Here is a 26,145-nt window from a genome sequence, read left to right on the forward strand (position 1 = left end):
TCCCCTCCTCCCTTGATACGGATCCCTCAACTGGTATTGTGGATTGTATCCTTGGCTTATCGTAATAAAAAAAAAAAACCAAAACAAAAAAACAAGGGAAAAAAATTCCGTGTGGGTTTGCCATCTGGAGATGAGCCTTTGATTCTCTCGGTCAGCCCGAGGATGGTTGCTTGTTGGCACAGCTGCCCCCCACATACACCTGAGCGCTCGCAGCTTGCCCCCGCAGCCCCACTTGCCGGCGGGGGGAAAGTGTCTGCCAGAAATGTTAGCTGCTCCCGGGCAGCGTTGAAGGTGGAGCCTGTGCATGCGTAGTGGCAGCAGCCGCCCTCTCAGAGCTTTAACCAGAGGTAACCTGCAGCTATGGAGTCACCGACTAAGGAAATCGAAGAATTTGAGAGCAACTCTCTGAAATATCTGCAGCCAGAGCAAATAGAGAAAATCTGGCTTCGTCTCCGAGGCTTGTAAGTAGTACTTTTTTTGTTGTCTCTTCCAATTTCCTCCAACAGTCAAAATTATTGTAGTACTTTATTTTTTCTTTCTTGCTGGTACGTTCAGAATCTCCCAGGAGTTTCCACACCTGTTCTCCATAAATACAGTGACTTAATCTTAGCAAAATGTCAATTTACTTCTTTAAATTGAACTGCTTCTTAAATTGAACAAACATTTTCAAGTTGGAATGTAGAAATGTCATTAATGTAGCATTTTAAGATATAGGCAGTTACTGAGATGCTAGTTACTTTGGGTGTTATACTAGAAAAGTTTTGTTGTAGCCTGAATGGTACTTGATTGAATTCTGGTTTTGATGCAACACAGAGAAGACTTTTCCCCCACTATAAATGTACACAGTTTCTGACACTGACATGATTATTAAGAACAAAATAGGCAGAGAAGGCACAACTGGAATACAACTGGAATAGCATTTGTAATGGCAGGAAATTCATCTTCCACTGATTGGATTGTACATTTAGCCTGACTTGCCATGAAATGACTGGACATTGCCTCCTGAGTAAAAAAAAGTACCTGTGCTTAAAGAACTTGGCACTGCAGAGCAGAAAAAGCCGTAGAGTCTGCTAGCTTATTTAGAAGCAATATCTGGTGTCTTTTTCAGATTCTAGGTATGTAAAATACTATCTACCAGCAATAAGATCCTTTACTGGCAGCAAACCATTTATTTGTCCATCAGTTTTCGGCCAAGGAAAAGAGGAGCATTACTGTGTTAAGCTACTTACCTTTCTAAGTTCAGAACTGTTTGTTTACTTTTCTTCAGCCTTACATGCTTGAGTTATTAAAATTTTAGCCCTCAAGGGAAAGGCTGGGGAGAAGGAAACAAGGAGGCTTGGAAACAGCAGAAGCAACGAAATGAAGGATGAGTAGGCTAATAACTGAAAACAAATAGGTCCAAGTTAAACCTGAATTGCTCTTTGAGTGCTATTTTGTGTGAGAAACAATGGAATATATTGCAAAGCATATCCAAAACTTGTGAGGGACTCCAAGCAATCTATGAGATATGCATGAATATGTATTTCTTTCAAGGCATCACTCCAGGAAGCCTATTGTGTGAAGGAACTTAATCAAAGCAGATAACAGCTGTTTTGTAAGCCTTCCAGATAGAAGAGCCACACAAAACAAGCCTTCTAATTTCTAAATCTATGCCATGCTGTACTATTAAGATTTCTTGAATTTCTGTCTAATATGGAGTTAAGGAGCATGCTGATTTGGATTCCACCTGGAGTTCATAGGTAATTGTTCAGCAGCATTGTTGTTTGGGATCTCTCTTGCAGTTAGTACAAGCTCTGATCTCTTCTACCTTTTGAAAAGTTAGAAAAACTTGAAGACTTATTTTAGATGTGTAATAGCTAAATCTCAGGCTGTTTTTCAGTATAGCCCTCTTTGTCAGCATGAGTGTAACAAACGTCTCTTCTTCTTTGTGTCAAGATTTCTTTGCCTAAAGAGGAGAGAGATTTTTTCTGCAGAATTCTTGATCCCAAGATGGAAACTGAAATGTGTTCTGTAGATTTTGCATTCCCAGTTATTTTTTGGAGGCTTTTAGTTCATGTATACACACACACACAACTGTTTGCAAACTGAGTTTTGGCATCATGTTTTGTGTTTTTTTCTTGTCTGTCTTTATGCATGCTTATATGTGTAAGAAGAACGATCACATGTGCACAACCCTCTTAATTAAATCTTAAATAAGATGCTTCAGCCTGGAGAGGTCAAATACTGCTTGAGAAGACACCTTTCTCCTCTGCCACTAGTACACTGACAGCCATATCACACAGAAATTAGTTACAAGGCACAGCAGTGCTACCAGAGCAGTCTTACAGAGGTAGTGAGAGAGGGCGTGATGCTGGCTGAAGATGCCTGAGGAGTTGTAGTCTGCAGCATACAGATATCCAGATACCCAGTAATTTGATTGTGATACCTCTCCTTAAATGGGAAGGGTTGTGATGATTTAAATAGTCTGAGGTGCTAGGCATGGTGTTAGACACCTCCTTGGTAGGACTTCATCTGTGACAACTCTGGTACCTTCTCACCCCCCGTGCCCCAGCTGGTGTGTTACTCACAATGACTTCGTGGACAAAACAATATCCATCACCTCTTGCAATATTTGGCTTTTCTAGAGGGCCAGGAATGGGGCTCTTTTAATTTTCACTCCATCTCGGCCTGCTTGGTTTGAAGGGAATGGAAACCCAAAGGCTGCTGCAAAGGGGTGGTTAAGTTGAGGCTCTTTTCAGATGCCCCTAATGTAGTGTCTTTTCTGTTTAAGCAAGTCTAGTGAGGGCTTTTTTTGCCACGAGCCTGGTACTGTTCTGTCATGGAATCACAGAATATGCTGAGTTTGGAAGGCACCCACAAGGATCATTGAGTCCAACTCAGGCCCTGCACAGGACCATCCCTAAGAGTCACACCATATGTCCGAGAGTATGTTCCTCTTGAACTCTGTCAGGTTTGGTGCTGTGACCGCTTACCTGGGGAGCCTGTTCTGTCCTGCAGGATGGCTGGCCTCTGGAGGTTTGGGCATGGAACGTATACTTTCAAGGTATAGGGAGGTCTTTTGGACAGCAGGGAAGGACAGATATTTGTGAGGCTGAAGCGAGGTGTCTGTTGCAACATGAATCATATGTTGCTCTGAAAACCAGTCAAGATACTGAATTTGTCTCTGGAGTGGAGAGGAATGGTTTGCTTCTCCTTTTCTCTTTGTATCTCTCCAAGATGTGGTTTCTTAGTCAGGACAGCCTGGTTGATTTGTAAGCATAGCAGTGTGAGGCAGTGGTTGTTATGCCATATACAAGTTCCTTTTGCTTTAACTGTTTAAGAATGAGCTAAAATACTAATGTATTGAATGTACTGTACTGAAATGTTTTTATTTGACATATACGTATTAATGGTGTAAAGATTCTGTGCAGTAATTTATATGAGAAACAAGTCAGTGGACCTATAGTGTTTTCTCAGGTTTAAGGGAGTGTTGTAAGTTGTCTCATAGGGCAGTAAGTCATCTGTGGCAAAATCTTTGGGTGTCTCTAACCAGAGATTTATGAAATAAATGTTGCCTTTTACACATGACCTATTAGATATCAATTTAAGTTTAGTCACAGCTTACAAAAAGAATCTTTTAGTGATTTGTTATTAGTAAGCTTTGAGGAAAGTTTTCTGAATAAGCCGTTGTTGGGCAAAGGTACTACTAGATGGTTTCCTTGCAGAAGAGGCCTCCCAGGAACAAACCTGCTTCAGAGTTTTAACAACATCATAAATGAATCAAACTGGAACAGCTTCAGTCCCTTTAAGGATATCTAATAGGGCTTTTGCTTTTGGCTGCTAGAGAGTTACATATGAGTCCACCTTCCAGTCTCCAGTGATTGCTAATAATTTTGCTAAAATTGAGACTTTCTGCTCTGCAAAACTTATCAGTTAAGATTAGCTGAGAGCCATGACAGTTCACTGTTGGCAGCAGAGCTTGGAGACACTATTTCAAAACACATGGTTCAAGATTGCTTGGTTGCTTTTCAAGCTGACGGTTTCTCTAGGGAGGTAAGGGCAGTGGTGGTTTTGTTGTGGTGTTCTTCTTTTAGCACTTGGAACCCTAGCTGTGGGACTTGAACTACAATCTTAATCTGCTAGCTACAACTCTTGAAACTTCACAAAGTGGCTTCAATTGCTTCCTGATTTCTCAAGAACAGAGAAGCCCTTTTCAACACTAGGATTAGATGTTGTGTCTGAGGACACTGAAGAATGCGGAGGTATATATCCAAAGAGCTTTGTGAGTTTCAGTAGGGATGTGCTAGTTTACAGCAGCTTGGAGATATTTTTTGTTTTGATTTTGGTTCCTTTTATGCAGAAAAATAAAACCTTTGTTTCTAGCTATTACAGTAGTACTGGCATCACTGGCATCTGCTGGTGCCTCTGCAGTGCTTTAAGCATTGCACGAGGAGAGGAGGGAAAATGGACTTTAACCTTCTTCCCAGTAGCTGGGCTTATAATGTTGAATTGCTAAATACATAATAAATCCCTTCATTCTCAGTGTAGTTGTTCCTCATGCTACTCTCATAGAATCACCAAGGTTGGAAGAGACCTTTAATATCATGAAGTCTGACTGTCAACCCAGCACTACTACTGTAACCCCTAAATCACTAAACCATATCACCTAGTGGCAGCTCCAAACACCTTTTAAACACCTTCAGGGATGGTAATTCCACCACATCCCTGGGCAACCTATTCCAATGCCTGACCACCCTAACTGAAAAAACTTTTTCTAATATCTAATCTGAATTTCCCGTCTCAGCTTATGGCCATTTCCTCTAGTCCTCTCATTGCAGGTATGGTAGAAGAGACTAGTTCTCACCTCACTACCACCTGTTTTCAGGTAGTTGTAGAGAACAGTGAGGTCCTCCTGAGCCTCCTCTTCTAAAGACTAAATAAACCCAGCTCCTTCAGCTGTTCCTCATATGGCACATTTTCTAGACCCTCTATGAGCCTTGTTGCCCTTCACTAGACATGCTCCATCACTTCAATGTTGTTTTTAAAGTGAGAAGCCAAGAACTGAATGTAGAATCATGGAATCATAGAATATGCTGAGTTGGAAGGGACCCACAAAAATCATCAAGCCCAACCCTTAGCCTTGCAGAGCACCATCCCCAAGAATGACACCATGTGCCTTAGAGTATCATCAAAATGCTTCTTGAACTCTGTCAGGCTTGGTGCTGTGACCACTTCCCTGGGGAGCTTGTTCCAGTGCCCAGCCACCCTCTGGGTGAAGAATCTTTTTCTAATATCCAACCTAAACCTCCCCTGCTACAACTTCAGGTCCTTGGTCCTGTTACTGGTCACCACAGAGAAGAGATCAGTGTTTGCCCCTCTTCCCCTCACAAGGAAGTTGCAGACTGCGATGAGGTCTTCCCTCAGTCTCCTCTTCTCCAGGCTGAACAGACCAAGTGACTTCAGGTGCAGCCTCACCTGTGCTAAGTACAGGGGGATGATTACTTCCTTAGTCCTAGTGGTTACACTATTCTTGATCCAGGCCAGGATGCCACTGACCTTCTTGGCCACCTGGGCACACTGCTGGCTCATATTGAGTCGGCTGTCAACCAGCACACCCAGGTCCCTTTCTGCTGAACAGCTCTTGTGCCACTCCACCCCCCGCCTGTAGTGCTGCCTGGCATTGCTGCAACCCAAGTGCAGGACCCGGGACTTTTCTTTGTTGAACTTCACACAGTTGTCCTTAGCCGACTGATTGAGTCTGTCCAGGTTTCTCTGTTGAACCTTCCTACCCTCGAACAGATCAGCACTCCCACCCCATTTAGTGTCATCTGCAAATTTCCTGAGGGTACACTCAATCCCCATGTCCAGATCATCAACAAAGATGTTAAACAGGACCTGCTTCAGTACTGAGTCCTGGGGGACACCACTGGTGACCAGCCACCAACTGGATTTAGCTCCATTCACCACAACTCTCTGGGCCCAGCCATCTAGCCAGTTTTTGACTCATGAAAGAATCCACCTATCCAAGCCACAAGAAGCCAGTTTTCCCAGGAAGATGCTGTGGGATTCAGTTCAAATGCTTTACTGAAGTCTAGATAGTAGAGGAAGGAAAGGCTGTGGATGTAGTCTAAGCAGGTCACTTTGTTGTAGAAAGAGATCAGGTTGGCCAAGCAGGGCCTGCCTTTCATAAATCCGTGTTGGCTGGGCTTGATCCCCTGATTGTCCTGCATTTACCATGTTAACATCCCAGTCCCTAAAGCTTAACTGGGAGTATTACTTTTATATTCAAGACTCTAAGAGTTCCTACAAAACTCTTGAAGAGTCTTTGGTTCTTTAACACCTTGAGATCGCATAAAGAGAAAAAACCACACGCTTTTTCTGAAGAGATTTCTTTTAATGTAGTGAGAAAATATGCATTTTGGCAAAAGTTTGACAGGAGTAACGTACAACCAAGGCAGAAGCATTTCACTAAAGCACCCAGCACACCACAACCCTCACAAAACTTAGTAAAATCAGTTTTCAGTTAACCAAAAGAAATTAAGAAAGAAAGGAGAGATTAAAAGAAGGAACGGGAGTAAAGAGAGAGAGGAGAGAAGGCATAAAGAGATTAGAATAAGAGAAGAATAGTTACTGCCAAGAATGTTTCACACGGTGACAGCCAGAGAAGAGAAAGAGAAGGCCCTCTTCCCCTCTATTTATGTGGTCTGGCCCTCCAGGCAGGATGTCCAGTTCACTGACCACTCAGTGCCTTCTAGGCCAGATTGAGGGGGGGTGTAGCCAATCAGAGGCTCCTGGGGGGTGTGATGTGGGTGGGCTATGAGGCAGATCTGTTTGATTGGCAGCTCTGCCACACGGCTTCAGTGAGGCCACAGGCCTGACCATGAAGATTCTGACTTGGCCCCTCCCCCAACACAGGTTGGTTGATGTGACCCATAATCTAGTGAGATTCGGTGTCTCACAAGTAGTGCTCAGGATGAGCTCTTCCATAACCTTGCCCAAAACTGAGGTTACGCTGACAGGCCTGTAGTTCCCCATATCACCCTTCCAACCCTTCTTGTAGGTGGATGTTACATTTACTAATTTCCAGTCAGCTGGAACTTCTGCAGTAAAATCAGGTGTCTTGGTTTAACCACAGCGAGCAATCAAGCACCATGCAGTGAGATCAGGGAGAAAATTGTAAGGGTAAAAGCTAGAAAACTCGCACACTGAGATAAAGACAGTTTAATGGGGAAAGCAAAAGCCACACACAGAATCAAAGCAAAACAAGGAATTAATTCACTTCTTCCCATGGGCAGGCAGGTGTTCAGCCATCTCCAGGAGATTAGGGTCCCATCACGTAATGTTTACTTGGGAAGACAAATGCCATCGCTCCAAACATCCCCCTTCTTCTTCCCCTCACTTTATATACTGAGCATGATGTCATATGGTATCCCAAAATATCCCTTTGGTTATTTTGGTTCACCTGTCCCTGCTATGCTCCCTCCCAGTTTCCTTTGTGTACCTCCTCACTGGCAAAGCATGAGACAAGCCAAAAAAAAAAAAAGTCTTTGACTTAAGATAAACATGCCTTAGCAAAACACCAAAAAACATAAGTGTGTTATCAACACCATTCTCATTCAGAATTCAAAACAGAGCGCTGTAACAGCTACTGAGATGAAATTAACTCTATCCTAGCTGAATCCAGGACACCAGGACTGCTGGTAGATGACTGAAAGTGGTTTGGCAAGTTCTTTCGCCAGTGCCCTCATTACTCTAGGGTGGATCCCATCAGGGCCAATAGACTTATGAGTGTCTAATTGGCAGAACAGGTCACTAACAATCTCCTTTTGTCACAAACTTCCAGCTCAGGGAGCTGGGTATTCTGAGGACAACTGGTCTTGATAAGACTGAGGAAAAGAAGGCATTAAGTACCTTTGCCTTTCCCCTGTCACTATACTAGCCTCTGCATTCAACAAATGATTAACCTTCCTTTTGCTTCCAGTGTATTTATAGAAACTTTTTTTGTTGTCTTTAACTGTAACAGCCAAATCAAGTTCTAATTGGGCTTTGACCCTTCTAATCTTTCTACATGACCTCACAACATTGTTATAGTCCCTCCTCCCAGAGGTGGTAGATTCTCTTGTTTTTTTTCCCCAAGTTCCAGCCTAAGTTCTGTGTTTAACCAGGCTGGTCTTTTTCCTTGACAACTTGTCTTTCTACACATGGGAACAGCCTGAATATTTAACAATTCCTTTTTAAAGCACATCCAGCTTTCCTGGACTCCTTTACCCCTCAGGGCTGACTCCCAAAGGACTGTATCAATCAATGTCCTAAACAGGAGAGCCCATTGTAAGACCCCACCTGAAATACTATGTCCAGTTCTACGTCCCCCAATATTAGATGGATGTAGACTTGCTGGAGCGCCAGAAGGGGCCATGAAGATGAACAGAGGGATGGAGCACATCTCTTATGAAGACAGGCTGAGAGAGTTGGGGTTGTTCAGCCTGAAGAAGAGAAGGGTCCATGGAGACATTATAGCCCCCTTACAGTACCTGAGAGGAGTCTACAGGAAAGCTGGCACATGTAATGATGGGACAAGTGGTAATGGCTTTAAACTGAAAGAGAGAAGGTTTAGATTAGATACAAGGAACAAATTCTTCACTATGAGGGTTGTGAAGCAGTGGAACAAGTTGCCTAGAGCAGCTGTGGATACGCTGTCCCTGGAAGTGTTCAAGGCAGGGCTGGACGGGGCTTTGAGTAACCTGGCCCATGGCAGGGAAGTTGGACTAGATGATCTCTAAGGTTCCTTTTGATACAAACCATTCTGTGATTACAAACAGCAGCAATCTCTGAACTGTGACATAAATGTGATACTTGACATTGAATTCCCTAAGAAATTTGATTGGCAAAGACAAACACATTTAAAGCAATATCTTAGAAAACTTCATGGTTTTGCTGAAGATCTGGAACAATATTTCAGCATATAGGGCATATATTCCACTTCCTCTGCAAGTCACCATGCATCCCATCCACAGTGAAGAGGTCCCGATGATGGATCTTATGTAAGATTTTTTTCTTATGTAAGGTCTATTCTTGAAGTAAATGATGAAGCAGCAATTGATTTCAGTGGGAAAATATGGAGCTTTGGTGACTGAAGATGATCTGGCAAGTGTCAGAGTGCTACTGCTCAGTTACCTGTTTCCTTGTCTTATGTGCTTTACAATATTTTTAGGATTCTTTAGTTGAAAAATGTCACATAGGGAACAGGTGGTTCTGCCAGCGACAGTATTCTGATCTGCTTAATTTTTATTTATGTGGCCGTCATAAACAGGAAAACAGAACTCTCTTCAATTCCAGAAGCACAGTCTATACAATGGGCTTTGTCCCCTAATATTTTAGCTAGCAGCAGATAGTAGAGATTAAAAAAAGCCCATCAGAAAGCACTACTTTGTTAGGAAAAGTGTAAATTAGTCTGTTTTCAAGTGGAAAATATGAATATGCTGATTTGTTTCCAGAGACGAGAGATGCACTCAGGCTGTCTTTGCTCTTGGTTTCGGTCCTCCTGAAGCTTCTGAGTGTCTGGGTTTAAACCGAAGCCCTGTTTGCCCTGAGAGCAGAACTAAGCTACCTTCAACCATATTTAAATACAGCTGCTGCCACCCTTTTTCTCATTGGGCTTTCCTAGTGGGCATATACAGGGATTATATGTCAAAGAACCATGTCAGGTTCTTTGTAGGCATCTTAGGTCCAAATTTCACTTTTTCCGTGGTTGTCACAGTTCCTAGAAGGATTAAGAAGGTCTCATTAGTCACCAAGTGGGGACTGGGTATGTGCTAGAGGCAGTGGTGTGACCTAGAGGTTCCTAATTTGGATGAGCTGTGGATATGAATATCTTGATTAGTTTTAAGGTTTGTCAGGAACTGGCTGATCCATAATATTGTTTTTTATGTAGTGTGAAGAAGGGCTTAATTTTACCAGTAGGCTAACTTGTAAGAGCTTGTTTTATACTGCAGTATAATCTTTGAAGGAGCAATGGGAACAGAAGTGTTGCCAGCTGCTAATCTCATGCCTGACAAATGGACAGAAGAGAGAATATATTCAAATAATATCAGAACAGCACCTTCAGAATAAGTTAATAAAAAAATATGGTGTTTGGAATTGTAATACTTTAGTAAACTGCATTTTGCCACAGTCCTTCTGTTACTTTGTTCCCCAGAGTGACTTTCATTTGAATGTTAAATCAATAGATGGGTACTATAGGTAAGAAAAGAGAAAAGACTTCGTGTTTAGTAGTAAAATGTTGACTAAGAAGTAATATAAACTGTTTTTTTCCATAATCATAAAAAAGCTTTTATTCTTCTGGGAATAGTACAAATAAAATGCCTGCAGCCCAAAAAGCTTATTTCAGCAGTCATAAAAAGACCACCACAATGTGTCATTGTAATATTAAATTCAGTGCTTTTCAAATATCTCTGCTATAAAGCTTAAAATCCTGCAAGATATGAAAAAAGTTATTTTGGGAAAGATGAATTTATTAAACCTCAAGTGAAATTAACAGTCTCTTTCTGGAATTCTTTTTTATAACTATCTCAGTGGGATAGGAGTCTATACAGAAAGAAATAAAACCCAATGGAAGACATCACTGACAAATCCTCTGCATGACTGTTTTAAAGGCTGTGGGGAGAGCTCATCTCCTAATCTGCCAGCTTTTGGTGGATTCAGATACTAAATTAAATCCAACTCAGCCCTTGAAAGGATTTTTATTTAGTGTGTTTCTTTTTCTTCATGCAATTCGTATGAAATTTCCAGTTCCAGTCTTGTCTTGTTCCATCAAAAAATCACTTCAGCCCCTTCAAAATACTAGAAAAGGTCTGACTCTGTTCCTGACTGGTAGGTGAGGGAAGTGTGCAGTTCAAGTATTAGGGCTGACACATTAAAACAGCGTAGCAACTGTGAAACATACCTCTACGGGTGCAACTTGCTCTCAAAACACATGGGATTTGGATAAAGCAGAGGTTTTCTAGAAGGGCTTGTTTGGATTCATAAGGCTGTTTTTGATCTTCTGAACTGTGCTATACTGGAAAGAATGATATTGATACCAGTGCGTTTGCAGGGGTAAAATTAAAATGCAGTTCCTGGCCTTCAGAGCATCTTTTTTTTGCTTGTATGGGGTTTTTGTTTGTTTGTTTCTTTGTTTTGTTGGTTTTGGTGGTTTTCTTTGGTTTTGTTTGTTTCTTTTTTTTTTTTTTTGTTTTCTAGGTTTTCTAAGTTACTGATGGCTTGAGAAAAGTTTAGTCCCATGATGGTGCAAAAATTTCCTCCAACAGTCAGGAGCCCAATGTTGTACTAAAATTTTGCAATAGATCAAGAGTGCAGCTCGAACTCTTTGTAGTAAACTCAGCTGGTTGATTTCAGTAAAATCAGATTCCTCTAAACAATTGGTAAGGTCCATGTTGGGGACTTTTGAATTTTGCTGGCCAGGAAGGTGTTTGCAGAGTTCTTGGAGATCTGTATGGCTATTAATGAGAGGTTTGAAAGGCTGTGTCTCTGCCAAGGATTACAAATCATGTCTCAGCAGTCTGGCTTGCCTTCTTTGAGAGAACTTCCATGTCTATCACTTGGTGATGTGTGAATGGAGAAGTTCATGTGAGCATAGGCATGCAGTGGGAGAAGATTGTCATGATCTTTCTTGTCAAGAGAGATGTAGGAGGCAGTTTAGTTATTAAGATGCATATAGACATGTATCATAAGTTCTATGCTTTATTTCCATATCTGTCAAGCTGTGGAGTTATTTTGTTATTAATGTGACACTGAATGGCTATTACTAAGTCTGTGTTGTCACTTTAGGAGTGAATTCTTACACTAATAGAGAGAGACAGAAAGTTGCACAGCATCCATCTGCAGCATGAATCTTGGCTTGATGCAAATCTTATTTCAACATCAAGATTAGCACAACATAAGATCTGTGCAATTTTAACAGCTAAGACTATATAGTGCCCTTGAGCTACAGCTGTAGCAGGCAGGGCCAAGGAGCAGAAGTAGAGCATTAACCTCCTTGCAAGGCTGAGCAGTTCAAATAGTTGATGTAAATGATGCTCAGATCACACTTCCTCCCTTGCCTCCTGGTGGAACAGCTGATTTTCTGGAATTCACTAGCAGTAGGCAGTTACTGGTGTCTGCTAAGCAGAGAGTCTGAATACACAATTTAGATATGCTCCTATACACCTATTGATGCAGCAGGGACTGCTACAGCCAGATGGAAGAACTCTCTTTTTTCAGACTTGCTTGAAAGTGAAAGTAAGGAAGCTGTGGGGGTTGAAACTGGGAGGGGAGAATTGAGAGATCATCTATAGGAGAGCGTACTGACTCATAAAAGGTATGGAGAGGACAACCAGAGAGAGCATTTTAAAAATAAATAAATAAATTAAAAAAAAAAGGAAAGAAAAGTGGTTGTGGGGAAAGAGATAGTCCTGTGAGTTCTTCAGATCCCTACACATAAACATTTGTTAGATTTATTTATTTCCAGATTAAAATAGTTCATAGCACAACATATGCAAGTCATTTAGGAGTTTGAGTTCTGCTGAAAATCACAGTGACAAGGCCTTTAAAGGCACTTGAAAATGCTGCCCCTCTGTAGCACAGTATTTTTTGCCTCACTCAAATTCTAGTGAAGATGTTGAAGGAAAGCCTGGATGCTGCAAGGAACACCTCTGGTGGTAACTGCTGCACAAACCCCTGCTTCTGTGTCACCTTCTAAGCATGTCTTTATTGAGACAAGTAAGGATCTCTTTTTCAGGAGGCCATTGCTTTGTTTCTTTAGAGTATGGGGGATCTTTGATATCTTGGCCACATTTTTGTCATACCACCAGTCGAAATTCTTCCTCCTACTGTTTCCATTAAAGCTGTCTGTGGGGTTCTGTTTCCTTTCTCTCATTGCACTAGTGTTACATGTGCAAAGAGACTACAGATTTGGATGCAGTTTGACTGGATGTGTAGATGAGGTAATTCATGTCATACAGAGAGTGTCTTTAAAGTGCCTTTTAGAGAAAGGCTTTTGTATAAATGCTCAGTGATCTCTAGAAGACCTGTTTCTAATTAATTCCACTGCAGTGAAAATATTTTCTTGCAAATAGAGAAGAATGAAATTCCTGAGTTATGCAAATTTGCTGAATAACCTGGAGTAAATTATCATAATGGTCCCACCTAGCATCACAATCTATGAAATATCAAATTTCAGTTTGAATTACCTATTAACTGTATGGAGGCAGATCTGCTCCTTTTCTGAGCCAGAGGCAGGGAACTTGACTCCTCCCTTACCACAGCCAAAGCTTAAAGAGCTAGAGTCACTGTCTCAACCATGGCACCTGGTACGTGGAAAGGACAGGATATACTTACCTAAATACATTTTTATACCTGAGGCTTCTGAAGACATGTTCCATCCCTTCCCCTCCTGGCTGCTGTGCCATCAAGATACTTGAGAGACAGGTGGTGTCAGGATGGAGCAGGGCCTTAAGGAACAGAAATCTTGCACAGCTTCTTTTGTTTCTGTGTGTATGCTCAACACCTGTTCCCATCCTCCCACCCACCCGTCCCAGTTATCTCTCCCAAAGTTTCCTCCTGTGTGGTGAGAAATTCCCATGCTGAGACCACAGGGCAGAGTTTCCACGCTTGCAGGTGTCAACATTTCCACCTCTCTTTCTCTCCTTCCTCACTTCTTCCCTCTGCCCTCATGCCCAGTGGAGCCAGCTGTGTGCCATCACGCCTGTGTCATTCATGCCTAGGGAGTGGAGGAAGGAAAGATGGGCAACCTTTTTTACTCTCTACAGAAAATAGTGTAGTAATACAGAATTGGTGTGGACAGAGCAGCAGGCAGCCTGACGACGATGAAGAATTCTGTTGCAACCAGTAATTTTGAGGATAGGATCCTCTGTGAAACCACTTCTCCACAAACATGCCTTCACTGGCTACCCCAGAAGCCTGTTATTGCTCACATTACTTTCCTCTGTAATGTCCCTGCTCCTGGAGAAACAGAGAGTTCTAAGCAGTCTAGAAAAAAACACTGGCTCTTCATGAGAAATTTAAATGTCACCTTTTCCTAAGAGTGATATTTAATAATTGGTCTGCTTATGAGAAGGCACTATCAGGACAATAGCAATCCTAAGTCACTACACAAAGTACTGTTGCTAAAAGGCTTGAATAATTTTCAAAACCTACCAGCATGCTGAAGGAGGGAGAGATTTGGATGTGGGGATGAGGGAGTGAACCTTTTGGAAAGGGAACACTACATCTCTGTGTAATTTTTTTTTCTCCCAGTGTTTAGGCTTGTTCAACAGTAATCCAAGTGTTTCAGTTTGTAACCCAGAGCCAGTAAAGGGCCTGGCACAAAACCATGAGATTTAAAATTCTGCGTCACACCAGCTGTCTGCTAGCAGACAGAAGGGATAGGTTGTGCTCGGGGGGAGGAATAACAAGCAAGTGGGGGAAACAATAACAAGCAACATTTAGATTTACAAATAGCAACAAATAGATTTACTAGAGCTTAGGGCAAGTTGCAGATTTGTTTGGTGACTTCATGCACACAGCTCATCTCGCCTGATGTAATTCCAGTCCATGTTTCCTGTCTTGGTATTTTATCCAGGGTATGAAGAATGATTCCCCCCTCCCCATTGTCATGCATGCTGTAACTCATCACAGAGCCACCCTGCATGGACAGCTGTCTGTTTGGCTCCTTCAGGATCTGAATATGTTAATTTTACACAGTAGCAGTGATTAAAGTAAGTTGTGAATCTGTACATTCATTTTTCTTTCGGGGTCTAGCAGTTTTTTGCCACTGGGGGAAATGGAATTCCTGCTAAACAGTATTACGTGCTTCCAATATACATGATACATCAATATTGCCCTCATAAGTGCTCTGCAAAATTCTGCTTTGCCTTGTTCCCAGACGAACTCTTCCCCTGTACTCTCCTTGTTGGCTCATTTTCTCAGCTTTTTTCTTAGGGAAACAAGCAGGATATAGCTAAAGAACTCACAGGAAAGATTGTGTATCTCCTTTATTTGAGACATTGTATTAGCAAGGAAGTGACATCCCACTTGTCGAGGTCGGTGTTGCTGTGTAAACACAAGGTGAAGCTCAGAACAGTGGGGGGTAGATATTCTTCTCCCTCTTGGCCCCTCCAATACCATTGTGCCCTGAATGCCACAGCGTCTTCCAGTGGGAGAGGCTACAGAATAGGCATGTGGAAGTACCACCCATCCTGTTCTTTGCAGGTCATCACTTCTACTTATTTCAAAGCCAGATGTTCCCTAAGTCATCTGTAGTGGCCAGCTAGAAAGTAAAACTTAGGCTAATATTATGCCTATTTTTCAAATAGTAAATATGTGAAGGTTGTACACTATGGTGATTTGACTTCTTTTTTTAAGCATGAATACTAAGAACTGCTCTATATTCTTTTCAGACCCTAGGACTGTATTTTCCTGAAAAATACTTTCCTGTAACTGGATTTTTGTGAGCCCACACTTCTCTTGAGGATGTGATGTTTATGAAGCACAAGAGAATTTGCTTGTTGTGTACTGTGAAAAAGCAGAATGAGCAGTAGATCATATTCTTTCAAAAGGTTAGATTTTCCAAAGCAGACTCATTTTTCTTTTTACTTCATGTTTTTCTTCAGTTGAATCAACACCAAGTGCAATAATAGGTTTGGGTTTTTTTGTTGTTGTTTTTTGTTTTTTATGGTTTTGATTGTTTTGTTTGGTCTTTTACATGAGGAGTTATGGAAAACTGAGTAAATATAGAGAAAGAACCTCAAGAGTTCAATAATTGGTTCTATACAAAATCTACATGAATGAAATAATATTTTTAGAAGTTTTTAGAACAACATTTGCTGACTCCTTTTGTAGTTAAGAAGCCAATACATTAAAAACCCAGTCAAGTCTATTGTCCAATACAGAGCCATTTCAGTAGTGAGTTTGAATTTGCCCTTCTGATTTAGCGTTACTGAAAACTTTGTTTGGATATAAGGCTGGAGCACTTTTTTGTCCATGCAGTGTTTCCTCTGCCCCTTGCAGATCCCTGTACCTCAGACTGTCTTGCTCAAAACCATCCTATATGTACACTATTCAATGCAGATCAATTCAGTAAACTTTTCCTGTGTTGCTTTTTCTTCTCATTTGGTATATGTACTGTGCAATGGAAAGATACACTGAAATTGCTTTGCCTCTTCTGATAGCCAGTGGTGTTTATCAAAGTTTGATCAAGCCATGATTGCCCTTGTTGAAATGAAGCGAAACAAAACCATGCCAATTGATCATAGGTAATTTTTATGTTAGTGAAAAATAAAATACCTCAAACCAATACACCTCTCACACTACTACTTGAATAAAAATATTATAATTGTATATAGTTCTACCCAAGGTCAGTAGGTGGCTGCTTTTACACTAGCCTTGGGAGATAAGATCAAGCCATGGGTAGAGTTTGTAGTGCCAAACAGGTCAAGTCAGTTGTATCCTTATCTGCAGGAGCAAATCTCAAGAGTAACTCCCTTCTTATCAGCCCCCTTTCCCCCTTCTTCCTTCCCCCTCCTCATTCTTGAATCCCTACTTTGCTAGAGAATTGGTGCCCAGCTCTCTGACTGTGTGAACAACAAAGGAATTTGGACTTTCGTGCAATTTGAGGTCATCAGCTCTTATGAGAGCATATAGTATAATAATGTTAACATCAGTCCACTCAGATCATATCCGTAACACCCATTTATAATACCTCTAGGTTCTGTCCACTCTTCACTAAGTATGTAGAGAAGGGATTTCAGCTATTTTGAACTTATGCTACAGAAGAAATTCCTCACTGACTGTGCTGTCACAGAGACTTTCTGTAAGAAGATTTTAAACACATTGCCTCTCTAGTTATGCTTCATGTGTGTACTTAGTACACACATTAGAAATCAAATGACCAAATAGGAAACTGTTGTTAAGCTATAGATAAGAGCCCTATCACGGCAAAAGGTCACAGCAAAGCAGAGGCAGCACAAGAGATGTCTGTTGATTGTTCATATGTCCTAATGATTGCAATCATTTTTGGAGATGAAGCTGTTTCTTTTTTGTTGTTCTTTAGAAAACTCAGTAGTTAGGTGAAATCCAATAGTCAGCCAGGCAAACTAAAGTTTATTAGAATAGTATTGTCCTTGGGCAAAATCAGAGGATCTTTTCTGACCTTGAATTATTTACATACATTATTTACTAATTGTGACCTGTTGTGTTTCTCAGCTTTCTTGTCTCCATTTCTTCTGAAATAATCGTACCTCTTTCAAGTTGTGAACATTTTTTGTCTCTGTATGCCTACACCACGCATACTTCAGAGCACACAGACTTTTCTAATCTACTTAAAATGAGAAAAGTGACTGTCTCATCATTGCATTATTTCAGGATATCTCTGTGTAGTTCAGGGCCCAATTTAAAATTATTTCCCTTGTATTTTAAAAATTCCACGTAAACCTTACATGGAATTTCAAGTATCAGCCGAAATCTTACCTTCTTTCCTCACCCACTTCTTACCATTTCTTCTCCTCTGCTGTTAATAGTCTCTGATATTGCATTGTTTTTAACTTAGCACAGTATTCTGGCAAACAACCCGTGTGGAAGAAAATAAATTATTTTATGATTGTTATTATTGACTGGAGAGTAGCAAAGCAAGAAAGGTGGTCATTCTGTTTCAATTAAAGAATTAAAAACCCCATCAGGAGCTGATGCCATTATGCCCATTGAAGTCTGGTCATTTCAATATAGTTCTGAGTTATGGAATTGTGGTCAGGGCTCCCATGGTATCCTGTGCTTTGGCAGATGCTGGTCTCTAGTCTGTGCTGTGAGATTGGGTTTTTGTGAAATGATTTATACTTGGTTATTAATATAGGCTTTGATAACGTAACGTAAATGCATCCCTAATCCTGTGCTGATGATTATTTGGTAATGCATGATTCAGAATATTGAGCTACTAGGAGAGAAGATTTTCAATTTATTTAAGTGATTCTGTCAGTCGGCTTGATCTAAGCCTCCACCCGCCTCTCCCTTGGAATGATACACAGAGGGATGATGCTTACCCGCAGTACAAACTGCTATGCCACTGCGATACAGCCAGAGAGGGTACCTGAGCCTGGGAGGTGGGAAATGCTCTTAGTCCTCCTGTCAATCAAGGAAAAATCTTAGGAATTCTGGACTCATGACTTGGAAGGATTTGGAGTCAAAAGCAGTAAACATGAACTGTGGTCGACTTACAGAAAAAGGAAGGGGAGGGATATCATTCAGAACCAGATTCACCAAAGGGTAACAAAAGAGAAGAAAGAATCTTCCAGATTTGACCTATAAGACAGACTTTTTTCTCTTTTGCCAAATTTCATTGCTTATCTCACTGTTGGTTAGCTAAAGTACAAAATAGGCTTTTAATAGTGTTATCTTAACACCAATTTTAATGTGAGAAGCTCAGCTCTGGAAGAAAGGAGAAGGGGAAACAGAAGGGGAAGGGACCTGACAGAATGTGCACGTTAAGGAGATGGATCTTTCACTGCCATAAGGTGGCTTTTTCTCTCTGTGCTTCCAAATGAGTTGGTGATCGGAGCCCTGCAGGGAACCAGAGATGAATAGCCCTAGTTACATGAGGTATGGATGCAGTGGGAGTCCAGTACTTCAGGACAGACATTGTTGGATGCTTTTGTTAACAGATAATTAAGCTTCCTCTCATATCTTAAATATGCTAATTATAAAACTTTCTAAATATAGAAGAGGAAAAGTCCCTCTTTTACCTCGAGCCTATGAATAAATATTTTTAAATATTAGCTTATGTTTTCTTTAACAACTATGGTTCCTCTGAAGAAGTAGCTTTTGTAAAATGTTCCTCTTAAGGCAGGAGGAATGTTCTCTTTTCTATGATCGTGTCAGCGACAACAGTAAGGGTGTGGCAGGCAAGCTCTGATGAGGAGTTAATGTCCTGGTAGTTTTTTTCCTCTCTGGCTCCACCACAGAGCGGGCAGTAGGGAGTGTGCTGCGTTTGCGGTTGCGGCAGTACAAAACCTGGCATCTTTGCTTAAAGCCACCACTGTTGGCAGTTTGAGCCAAAAGGTTAAACTTTGCATTGAAACAGCTGATGGCCAGGTGCAGACCTGTGGCAGGGCACTGCACACAAGGCAGCTGGTGACAACATCTTTTCAAACCACTGCAGCAGATTCACTTTCACAAGTCTCTTGGTGCCCTAAAAAGTTTTGCCCTCTTTTTCACTAAGAAGCACAAATCCAGCTGAAAATATGTGCCCTGCTAGATCCAGGCTTGTGTCTTGCCAGTTGGTGGTACAAAGGGGAGAGCACAGACCACTGAGTTTTGGGGACTTCAAAAGATCCGTCTGGCTTGTTAAACTGTTCTGACCAACTACATGTGCCCTCTGACCCCATTGCAGTGGCCAAGCAACAAAAAACCACATTAGATGAAGCCACTGTGAATGCTGATTCTGGGCTTCAGCCTTAAAATTGAGTCATTTCACTGTCTCAGCAGGCTAGGTCATTCTTGTGGCACTTGCCATTCCTGAATTGGGAAGCATCAACTCATTGAAAAGTGTAATCTGCATTCACAGATACCTCAGGTCATCAACCAGGCATCCACCAGCTGATGGCCCAAGTGATCACTGCACTGCAGGTAGGAGCCTGCAGAGACCTTAGTAAGGGCAGCTATAACCCTTAATCTCTAGCAGTAGTGTGTGAGCAGAGCATGAGAGGCTTATCAACTTTCAGATTTTAGCATAAATTTCCAGAGATGAAGCTAGGCAAAGATCTTCCTATTACTCCTGCAGCACCTACAGTTTTATTCCATATTCTAAAAAGATGCCATTAATACCAAACCCTATGGAATGAATGTGGGATGCCACCATGTTAACCAAGCCACTATTATGAGTAAAAAAAATTTAGGTGGTTTAGGTAATTTTTCAGAGGCCGTGTAGAAGTGAAATAGCAATTCATCTAGTTAATGATTATGGGGAAAAAACAGGGCAGCTGACTGAGTTACTTAATTACCTCAGCCTCTCTGCCCTCACTTCTGTCTGTACCTACTCAGTCAAATTAACTCACTCAGCTTTCTCAGAAGAGCAAGGTCTGAGAACATCACTACCAAAGAGAGGCACAGATTTTGTGTTTTTGTTATATTCTCTTCATCTCTGTGTTTCTGGATGCAGAGGAAGGCTGGAGCTTTTTTGCAAGAGCTCAAAAGTAGGATTATTTGGGCTCTAGTGATGCCTCACTGTCATGAATTGATGTGCAAAACCCTATATAGTTAAAGCCACAACCTTGAAGAGCTAACAAACTTGAAAAGGGTCTTAAGGGGAAATATAGGGAAAAGCAATTTGGCTGAGGGTGCTCTGGAATTAAACGGCAGAAGTAGAAACAAACCCTGAGAACAGATACATACCCTTGGAGAAGTTGATGGGCATCAAAGCAAAGAGAGAAATTTGCATGTCTGTTTATTTCAATGGGAGTTGAGTGCCCATACAGCTGTAGCTAGCTACATCTTATTGTTGCTAAATACCTTTAAAAATCTGTCCTAATTTTATTTTGGGCCAGTGTACTGTGTCATTCCTCTGGCCACAAGAAGGATTCATTCATCCCCAGAAGAGCAGATCCTGAAATAGCGGGCTCAACTCTCTCATTAATTTCATCTTATTTGAGTAAAATATTTCATCCTACCCACAATTTTGCTTACAAAGTATCTATTTTGAAATGTCTTAACAGGGTTTATTTTCATTAGGCTCTAGCAGCCTTCTTGTACTAGGACTGACTCACTTCATACTATACTCCTGCAGGTGTAACTGCATTAAGTTCTGTGAAGTTATTTTTAGTTTACACTGATTATATAGGGCCTACCTAGTGTGAGTCACCTGCTAATTCTCTTCAGCATGAAGAAAAATAGATCTACTTGGTTCCAATTATTTTTTTTTAATGTAAGCTAAATTTAGACCTATGAATAATACATTCCACAGCAGGTAACAGGAATTAAAGGGATGTGGCAGTTCGAGCATGACATGTGTCAAGTCAGAAAAGAAACTGAACATACACAGATTTGGTAATATCAACAAACCTCTTGCAGGCATGAGCACAGGACAGCCCACGGGTGTTGGAAGCTGTAGCATCACCTCCTTTAAATCTCTCTCATTTTTCCTCTCCTAGGAAAGAGGTATAGCTTGGGTTTGTTCAGAAAATCTGAAGTCCCTTGAGCTTAACTGAAAGATGTGTCTATTTCCAGGTTTATCCCAAAGCATCTGCTAAAAGCAATTTTGTAGCTAGTTCCTCACTTCATAGACTCTTCCTGGGGACATAAATCTGGATAGCTTGTCCCCCCTTTTTTTTTTAAATAAACAACTGAACAAAAACCTGCACAGAAAAAAATCCCCAAAACAAAAAAACCCCACCCAACCAGATCTAAATCCCCACCCTCTAGTTTCCTCTTTTTACACATGGATGCTGATTGAAGGCAGTTTCTGATGATGGCTGTGGTATTAAAGAGGTATTTTATAATTTCCTTGTTTCCAGTGGTCTCCTTTAATGGAAGGCAGGTGTAAGTGGTGGTTTGTAACCATAAAGCAGGTAGATGTTGACAGTGTGTTTGCCATGTTATCCTCACAAGTTAGTGGGACCAGATGGGATCCACCCAAGGGTGATGAGAGAGCTGGCAGAAGAGCTTGCCAAGCCACTCTCCATCATCTACCAACAGTCCTGGCTCACTGGGGAGGTCCCAGATGATTGGAAATTGGCAAATGTCATGCCCATCCACAAAAAGGGCTGGAAGGAGGACCTGGGAAATTCCAGGCCTGTCAGCCTGACCTCAGTGCCTGGCAAGGTTATGGAGCAGATCATCCTAAGTGCAATCACACAGCACCTACAGGATGGACAAGGGATCAGACCCAACCAACAAGGGTTTAGGAAGGCAGGTCCTGTCTGACCAACCTATTTATGAATAGCTTTATGTTATGAACACCATCTTTTTATAATATTGATGAGTAGCTTTGTTGGACCTTGTTTTTGAAAAGCCTACAGAATTTTTTTTCTTGGATATCAGGATTTGCTAATGGTTTTCCTTTTAAAATGTGTGCATGTAGTCATGATACTGAATCTATAAAAAAGGGTTCCTCTAGTTATATTCTCTTCAACTGTGACATGCAAATTCAATACTTTCAAATTCAGTTGCTAGCTTGATGCATGTAAACCTTAACTGTAATTGGATCGCAGGTGTGGAAACAATAAACAAAACCAATAAAAACGTATATTTTTTTTTTTAATTTCTATGACAGGCAAATTGTTTTTTCCTAGTACTGTCATCAGTGACAGTACAGCTTTCAAATGCATTAAAAATATTTTTGAGTGAAAGGATTAAAGGTGTAACTGATCAGAAAAGTGGTGTTATTACTCAAACACAAAGAGCACCCTAAGGCTGGGTCAACTGTTTAAAATATAGAGGGAAATTTTAGCTAGTCAAGATTTAACAAATGTTTTCTTCACTAAAATGTGAAACTTGGCTGAAAGAGAAACACTTTATAAAATGATATCAAAGTCACTAACCAAGGAAGGGAAAAATGGTTCTGGTGGTGTTGGAATGAGCCATAAGAGGATTTCAGGGGAAAGAATTAACTTGTAAATAACTTCATTCGAAAACTTAAACACATTTGGATTTCTTGGGAATAAGATCTTTTAATCAGTGTGGATTGGAATGGCTAACTTGTTGGTGTATTTTTCAGCAAGTTTTTTGGCAAGAACGTATAGTGAAGTTCTGTATTTGTCAGAATACAGAATACTTCTGAATGCTTAGTCTTCAAAATAAAATTTCTACTTTTAATCCTTCTGAAATGAAAATGAAAATTTCTCTTAGAAACAGCTCAAGTGGGCTTCTGCTTGTATGTGTCAACATCTTGAATGTCAGTAAGCTATAAACTTTATACTGCTATGAATGTTTGCTCTTTTACTCCTTTGCATCTATTCAAGTTAAAATAAGTAATTTTTCGCAGAGTAAATTGTAAACTAAATATCTTTTAAAGTAGATATTTGGGACTTCTATAATTCTAACATTGTCAGAATACAGAAGTGGGTACAACCAGGAGTACAATTTGTAAAGGTATTTGTTGGATGAAACATTTGACGACAAGGAGACATTATTTATGGCCCTTTGTTAAGTAGAAAATAGCACCACATTACTTTTTTCCATGTTTCTTGTTTGGGTTTTCTAGGCCCACCTTAGCCACAATTTCCCATGTGCAGTAGTATCAGAGATGAAAAAGTGAACTTGGTGCTTATAGCAGTACACCTATTTTAACAATATTACCTACACATAGGAAATGTTTGGATTATTTGTCAATGTATGGCTAAATAACAGGGCACTTCTCGTCACAGTCCACTTCGAAACTTGTTTCAGTCATTACCTGTGAAGTTTAAAGATCATTAGTTTTACTTTAAATCATAAAAGCAGAGCTGAGCTCAAGTAAACCAATGCCATATTTTACCAGCCACTGTGCAAAGCCTTTGGTAAAGGCTACATAATCAATAGCTCACAGACAACATACAGTGCTGATACATCTCTGCAGTTAACTGTATAGCCACACAGATAACCATGCAGAAAGGCATCACTATTGCCTTACTCTGTGCATTAGCAGCTTCTGTCATTGCCTGGAAGACAAAATCCGCAATGCTAAGGAGAGTAAGAGGTTTACAGTCTTTGCCATATTTGATGTGGTGTGAGTGTTGGGGAGGAGAAGAGGTCCTGTTGGTATGCTTATCTGCTCTTGTTATTCTCAGTCCTGGGCTAAGGTCAGTTAGGTCCCAAGATACGTTCAATGAAGGGAAGCTCTGTGGTGTGGTATTCTGGGATTTGGTGGAAAAGAGAATTTGATAAGATCTAGACTTTCTTTTTAGAGCAAGACTGCTGTAAAACCACTGGGGTTTTCCACAGAGTGAGCACAGACAATATGGTTGGATGCATTGCATCACTCCATCTTAATGAGATCTTTACAGATAAAACCATACTTACCTGTTGGATGGAGACTTAAAAACTACTACTAATAAGTACAAGAAAGTTTCTGACACTTGGACTTCCTGCTAAGTCATTTAGAATAGTAAATCGTTCTTTCTTAGCTGCAGCAACCCTGTCTCACAAGAAAGGACAGTATGTGCATGCAGGAAAACACACAAGTTTTTCTCCTGAATTTAGTGGCAGCCTCCACTGAGGTTAGCAGAAGGGAATGGCTATATCAGGTTTGGGGCAATTTTATGGCAGAAGTGGCTTCACTGAATTACTCCTGATTTCTGACCCTACCCTTTTCTCCTCACCTGTGGAACCTTCCTATCTCAGTTGTATTTTGTTCTTTTCCTGCAGGAGAAAATACAAGAAAACGTCACAGAGGTAAGAGTAAATCACAAAGGACTGGAAGGTATTTGTGAGTTATCTGTCTCTTTTTGTTAGGGAGTTTGAAAGAGGATTTTCCCATTACCAGGTTGGTGTTTTTTTTTCAGGGAAATGCCATTCTACCGGTTGTTTTCTCCTTTGAAGGTTCATCTTGTACTGCTGCTGCTGCTGCTCCACATCTCCTCTGCTGCTAGTGGTAGTCCTCCCCTCTGATATTAGAGGTAGTTCTCTCTGAGAAAGAATGGAAATATTTGTCATTGAAGGTCAAATCCTAATAAACATAACACTGCTTCTTCTGCAAAATCTGCTGGTTCACTTTTATTGCTTGGTCATGCTGCAATAACAAAATGAATGGCAGGCTTGTAGCGTTACTAATAATCCATGCCTTTGCAGCAGACTGAAGAAAAATAGGAATCCTGTTGATTAACAGTCCATATTACAGCCTCCAGATCTAGTTATCTTACTGCTTCCTTGCAGGAGGGAGGCTCAGTGGGTGTCTTTCACAGATTAATTTTCTTTCTTTGGAACCCTTGAGCTTGGTTGTTTCAGAACATGCACTTTGCAGCACAAAGGTTTTTTGGTGGTGTGCTGATTTGCCCTCCCATGCAAGTGGACTGTTAATTGGTAATTGATGTCATGACATCCTGAACATCTTTAGTTCATGTTGACTTTAATTGGATTTAAGAGTGTAGAGTGACTCAACTCTGCTGAATATGCCCTTTAATATTATGTGATGGTAAAGAGTGCTGGCAGATAAGCCAGTGGGATGATGTGGCGGGTAAGGCATCACGGCCGTCACTCCTGTTTGCTATCACCCTTTGCTGAAGATGATTTCTCTAATACAGCATTGGCAGGACAGGCTGTGTGTGTGCTCATGTGTCACAGCCCCGATAAACTGAGGTGTGGTGGCTTGAGTCGTGGACAAGGTGGGTTTAAGATATGACAGTTTAGTGAAAAATACTGATTCGGAGATTTCTGTGCTGAACTGTGCAAGTGGGCATTGTGTAATGTGAGACACGAGAACAAAGAGAAGGTAAATATGCTGCCAGTTGTTTTCTTAAATGTGGGGCTGACACTGTAGTTTTGTTTGCAATTATACTTTTTCCCCATTTCCCTTGATACTGCCCTGATTGCTAATTAATTATAAACATGTCTCTGACTGGAGGTCTTGAGTTGCTGCAAGACGATTTGTTCTGGGACTAAGATTTTTTTCCAGAATGAATGATTGCGCTCTGTGTGTGTGTGTGTGTGTGTGTGTGTGTACCTTGCACAGCTTGCATTGTCAGTACATTGCCTTGAGTACTGTGTCTTATTTGGGTGTCTCTTCTGTGGACATAACCATGCATTAGAGAGGTTTGTATTCAACATCTCTTTTGTATGGGAGACTTTCTGTGAGCCTCAAAAGAGAGATGAAGTATGTTAACAGCTTCTACAAGCTGAATACATTGTATCAATGACATACAGAGAATACAATATGTCAGTCTGTTTAAATATAGCATTACAGGGGTTTGTGCCCCGTGGGATTTTGAACTTTCTGGGGTTTCCTCTTACTGTTACCTATGCCAGCTGCCTGACTGATGGTGTGCTTCCTTGCAGCATCTGTACATACGGGCTTCATGGCCCTCTCATGTCTAAGAAATGATGTGAGCTCTGCAGAGGCCCAGAGGCCACTCCAGGGACTGGCACACAGCAATTGCTCAGCAGCTACTCCTGATAACCTTGCTCAATGGGTGCTGACTGCCAGCACAGAGGGCTCTGTAGTGCAGGTCTCAA

At 41.0% G+C, this 26,145-nt stretch overlaps 1 protein-coding gene across 5 annotated transcripts in view; it reads left to right on the plus strand.

The window, feature by feature from the left end:
• The first annotated feature begins 345 nt into the window (after positions 1 to 345).
• LOC103755376 (calcium/calmodulin-dependent 3',5'-cyclic nucleotide phosphodiesterase 1C) overlaps positions 346 to 26,145 on the plus strand; it is a 190,300-nt gene continuing 164,500 nt past the window's right edge. For 3 of the 5 annotated variants that reach the window (XM_018075442.2, XM_018075443.2, XM_018075447.2), the window contains exons 1-2: positions 346 to 461; positions 24,343 to 24,369. In XM_018075442.2, the coding sequence (XP_017930931.1) occupies positions 361 to 461; positions 24,343 to 24,369 (128 nt within the window). In that variant the 5' untranslated portion in view covers positions 346 to 360. The remainder of the gene's footprint in view (positions 462 to 24,342; positions 24,370 to 26,145) is intronic. The other 2 variants (XM_018075444.2, XM_018075445.2) reach the window with 1 other exon arrangement.

This window comes from Manacus vitellinus, unplaced genomic scaffold, assembly GCF_001715985.3.
Source record: "Manacus vitellinus isolate BGI_N305 unplaced genomic scaffold, ASM171598v3 scaffold_3_pilon, whole genome shotgun sequence".
NCBI classification, from domain to species: Eukaryota; Metazoa; Chordata; class Aves; order Passeriformes; family Pipridae; genus Manacus; species Manacus vitellinus.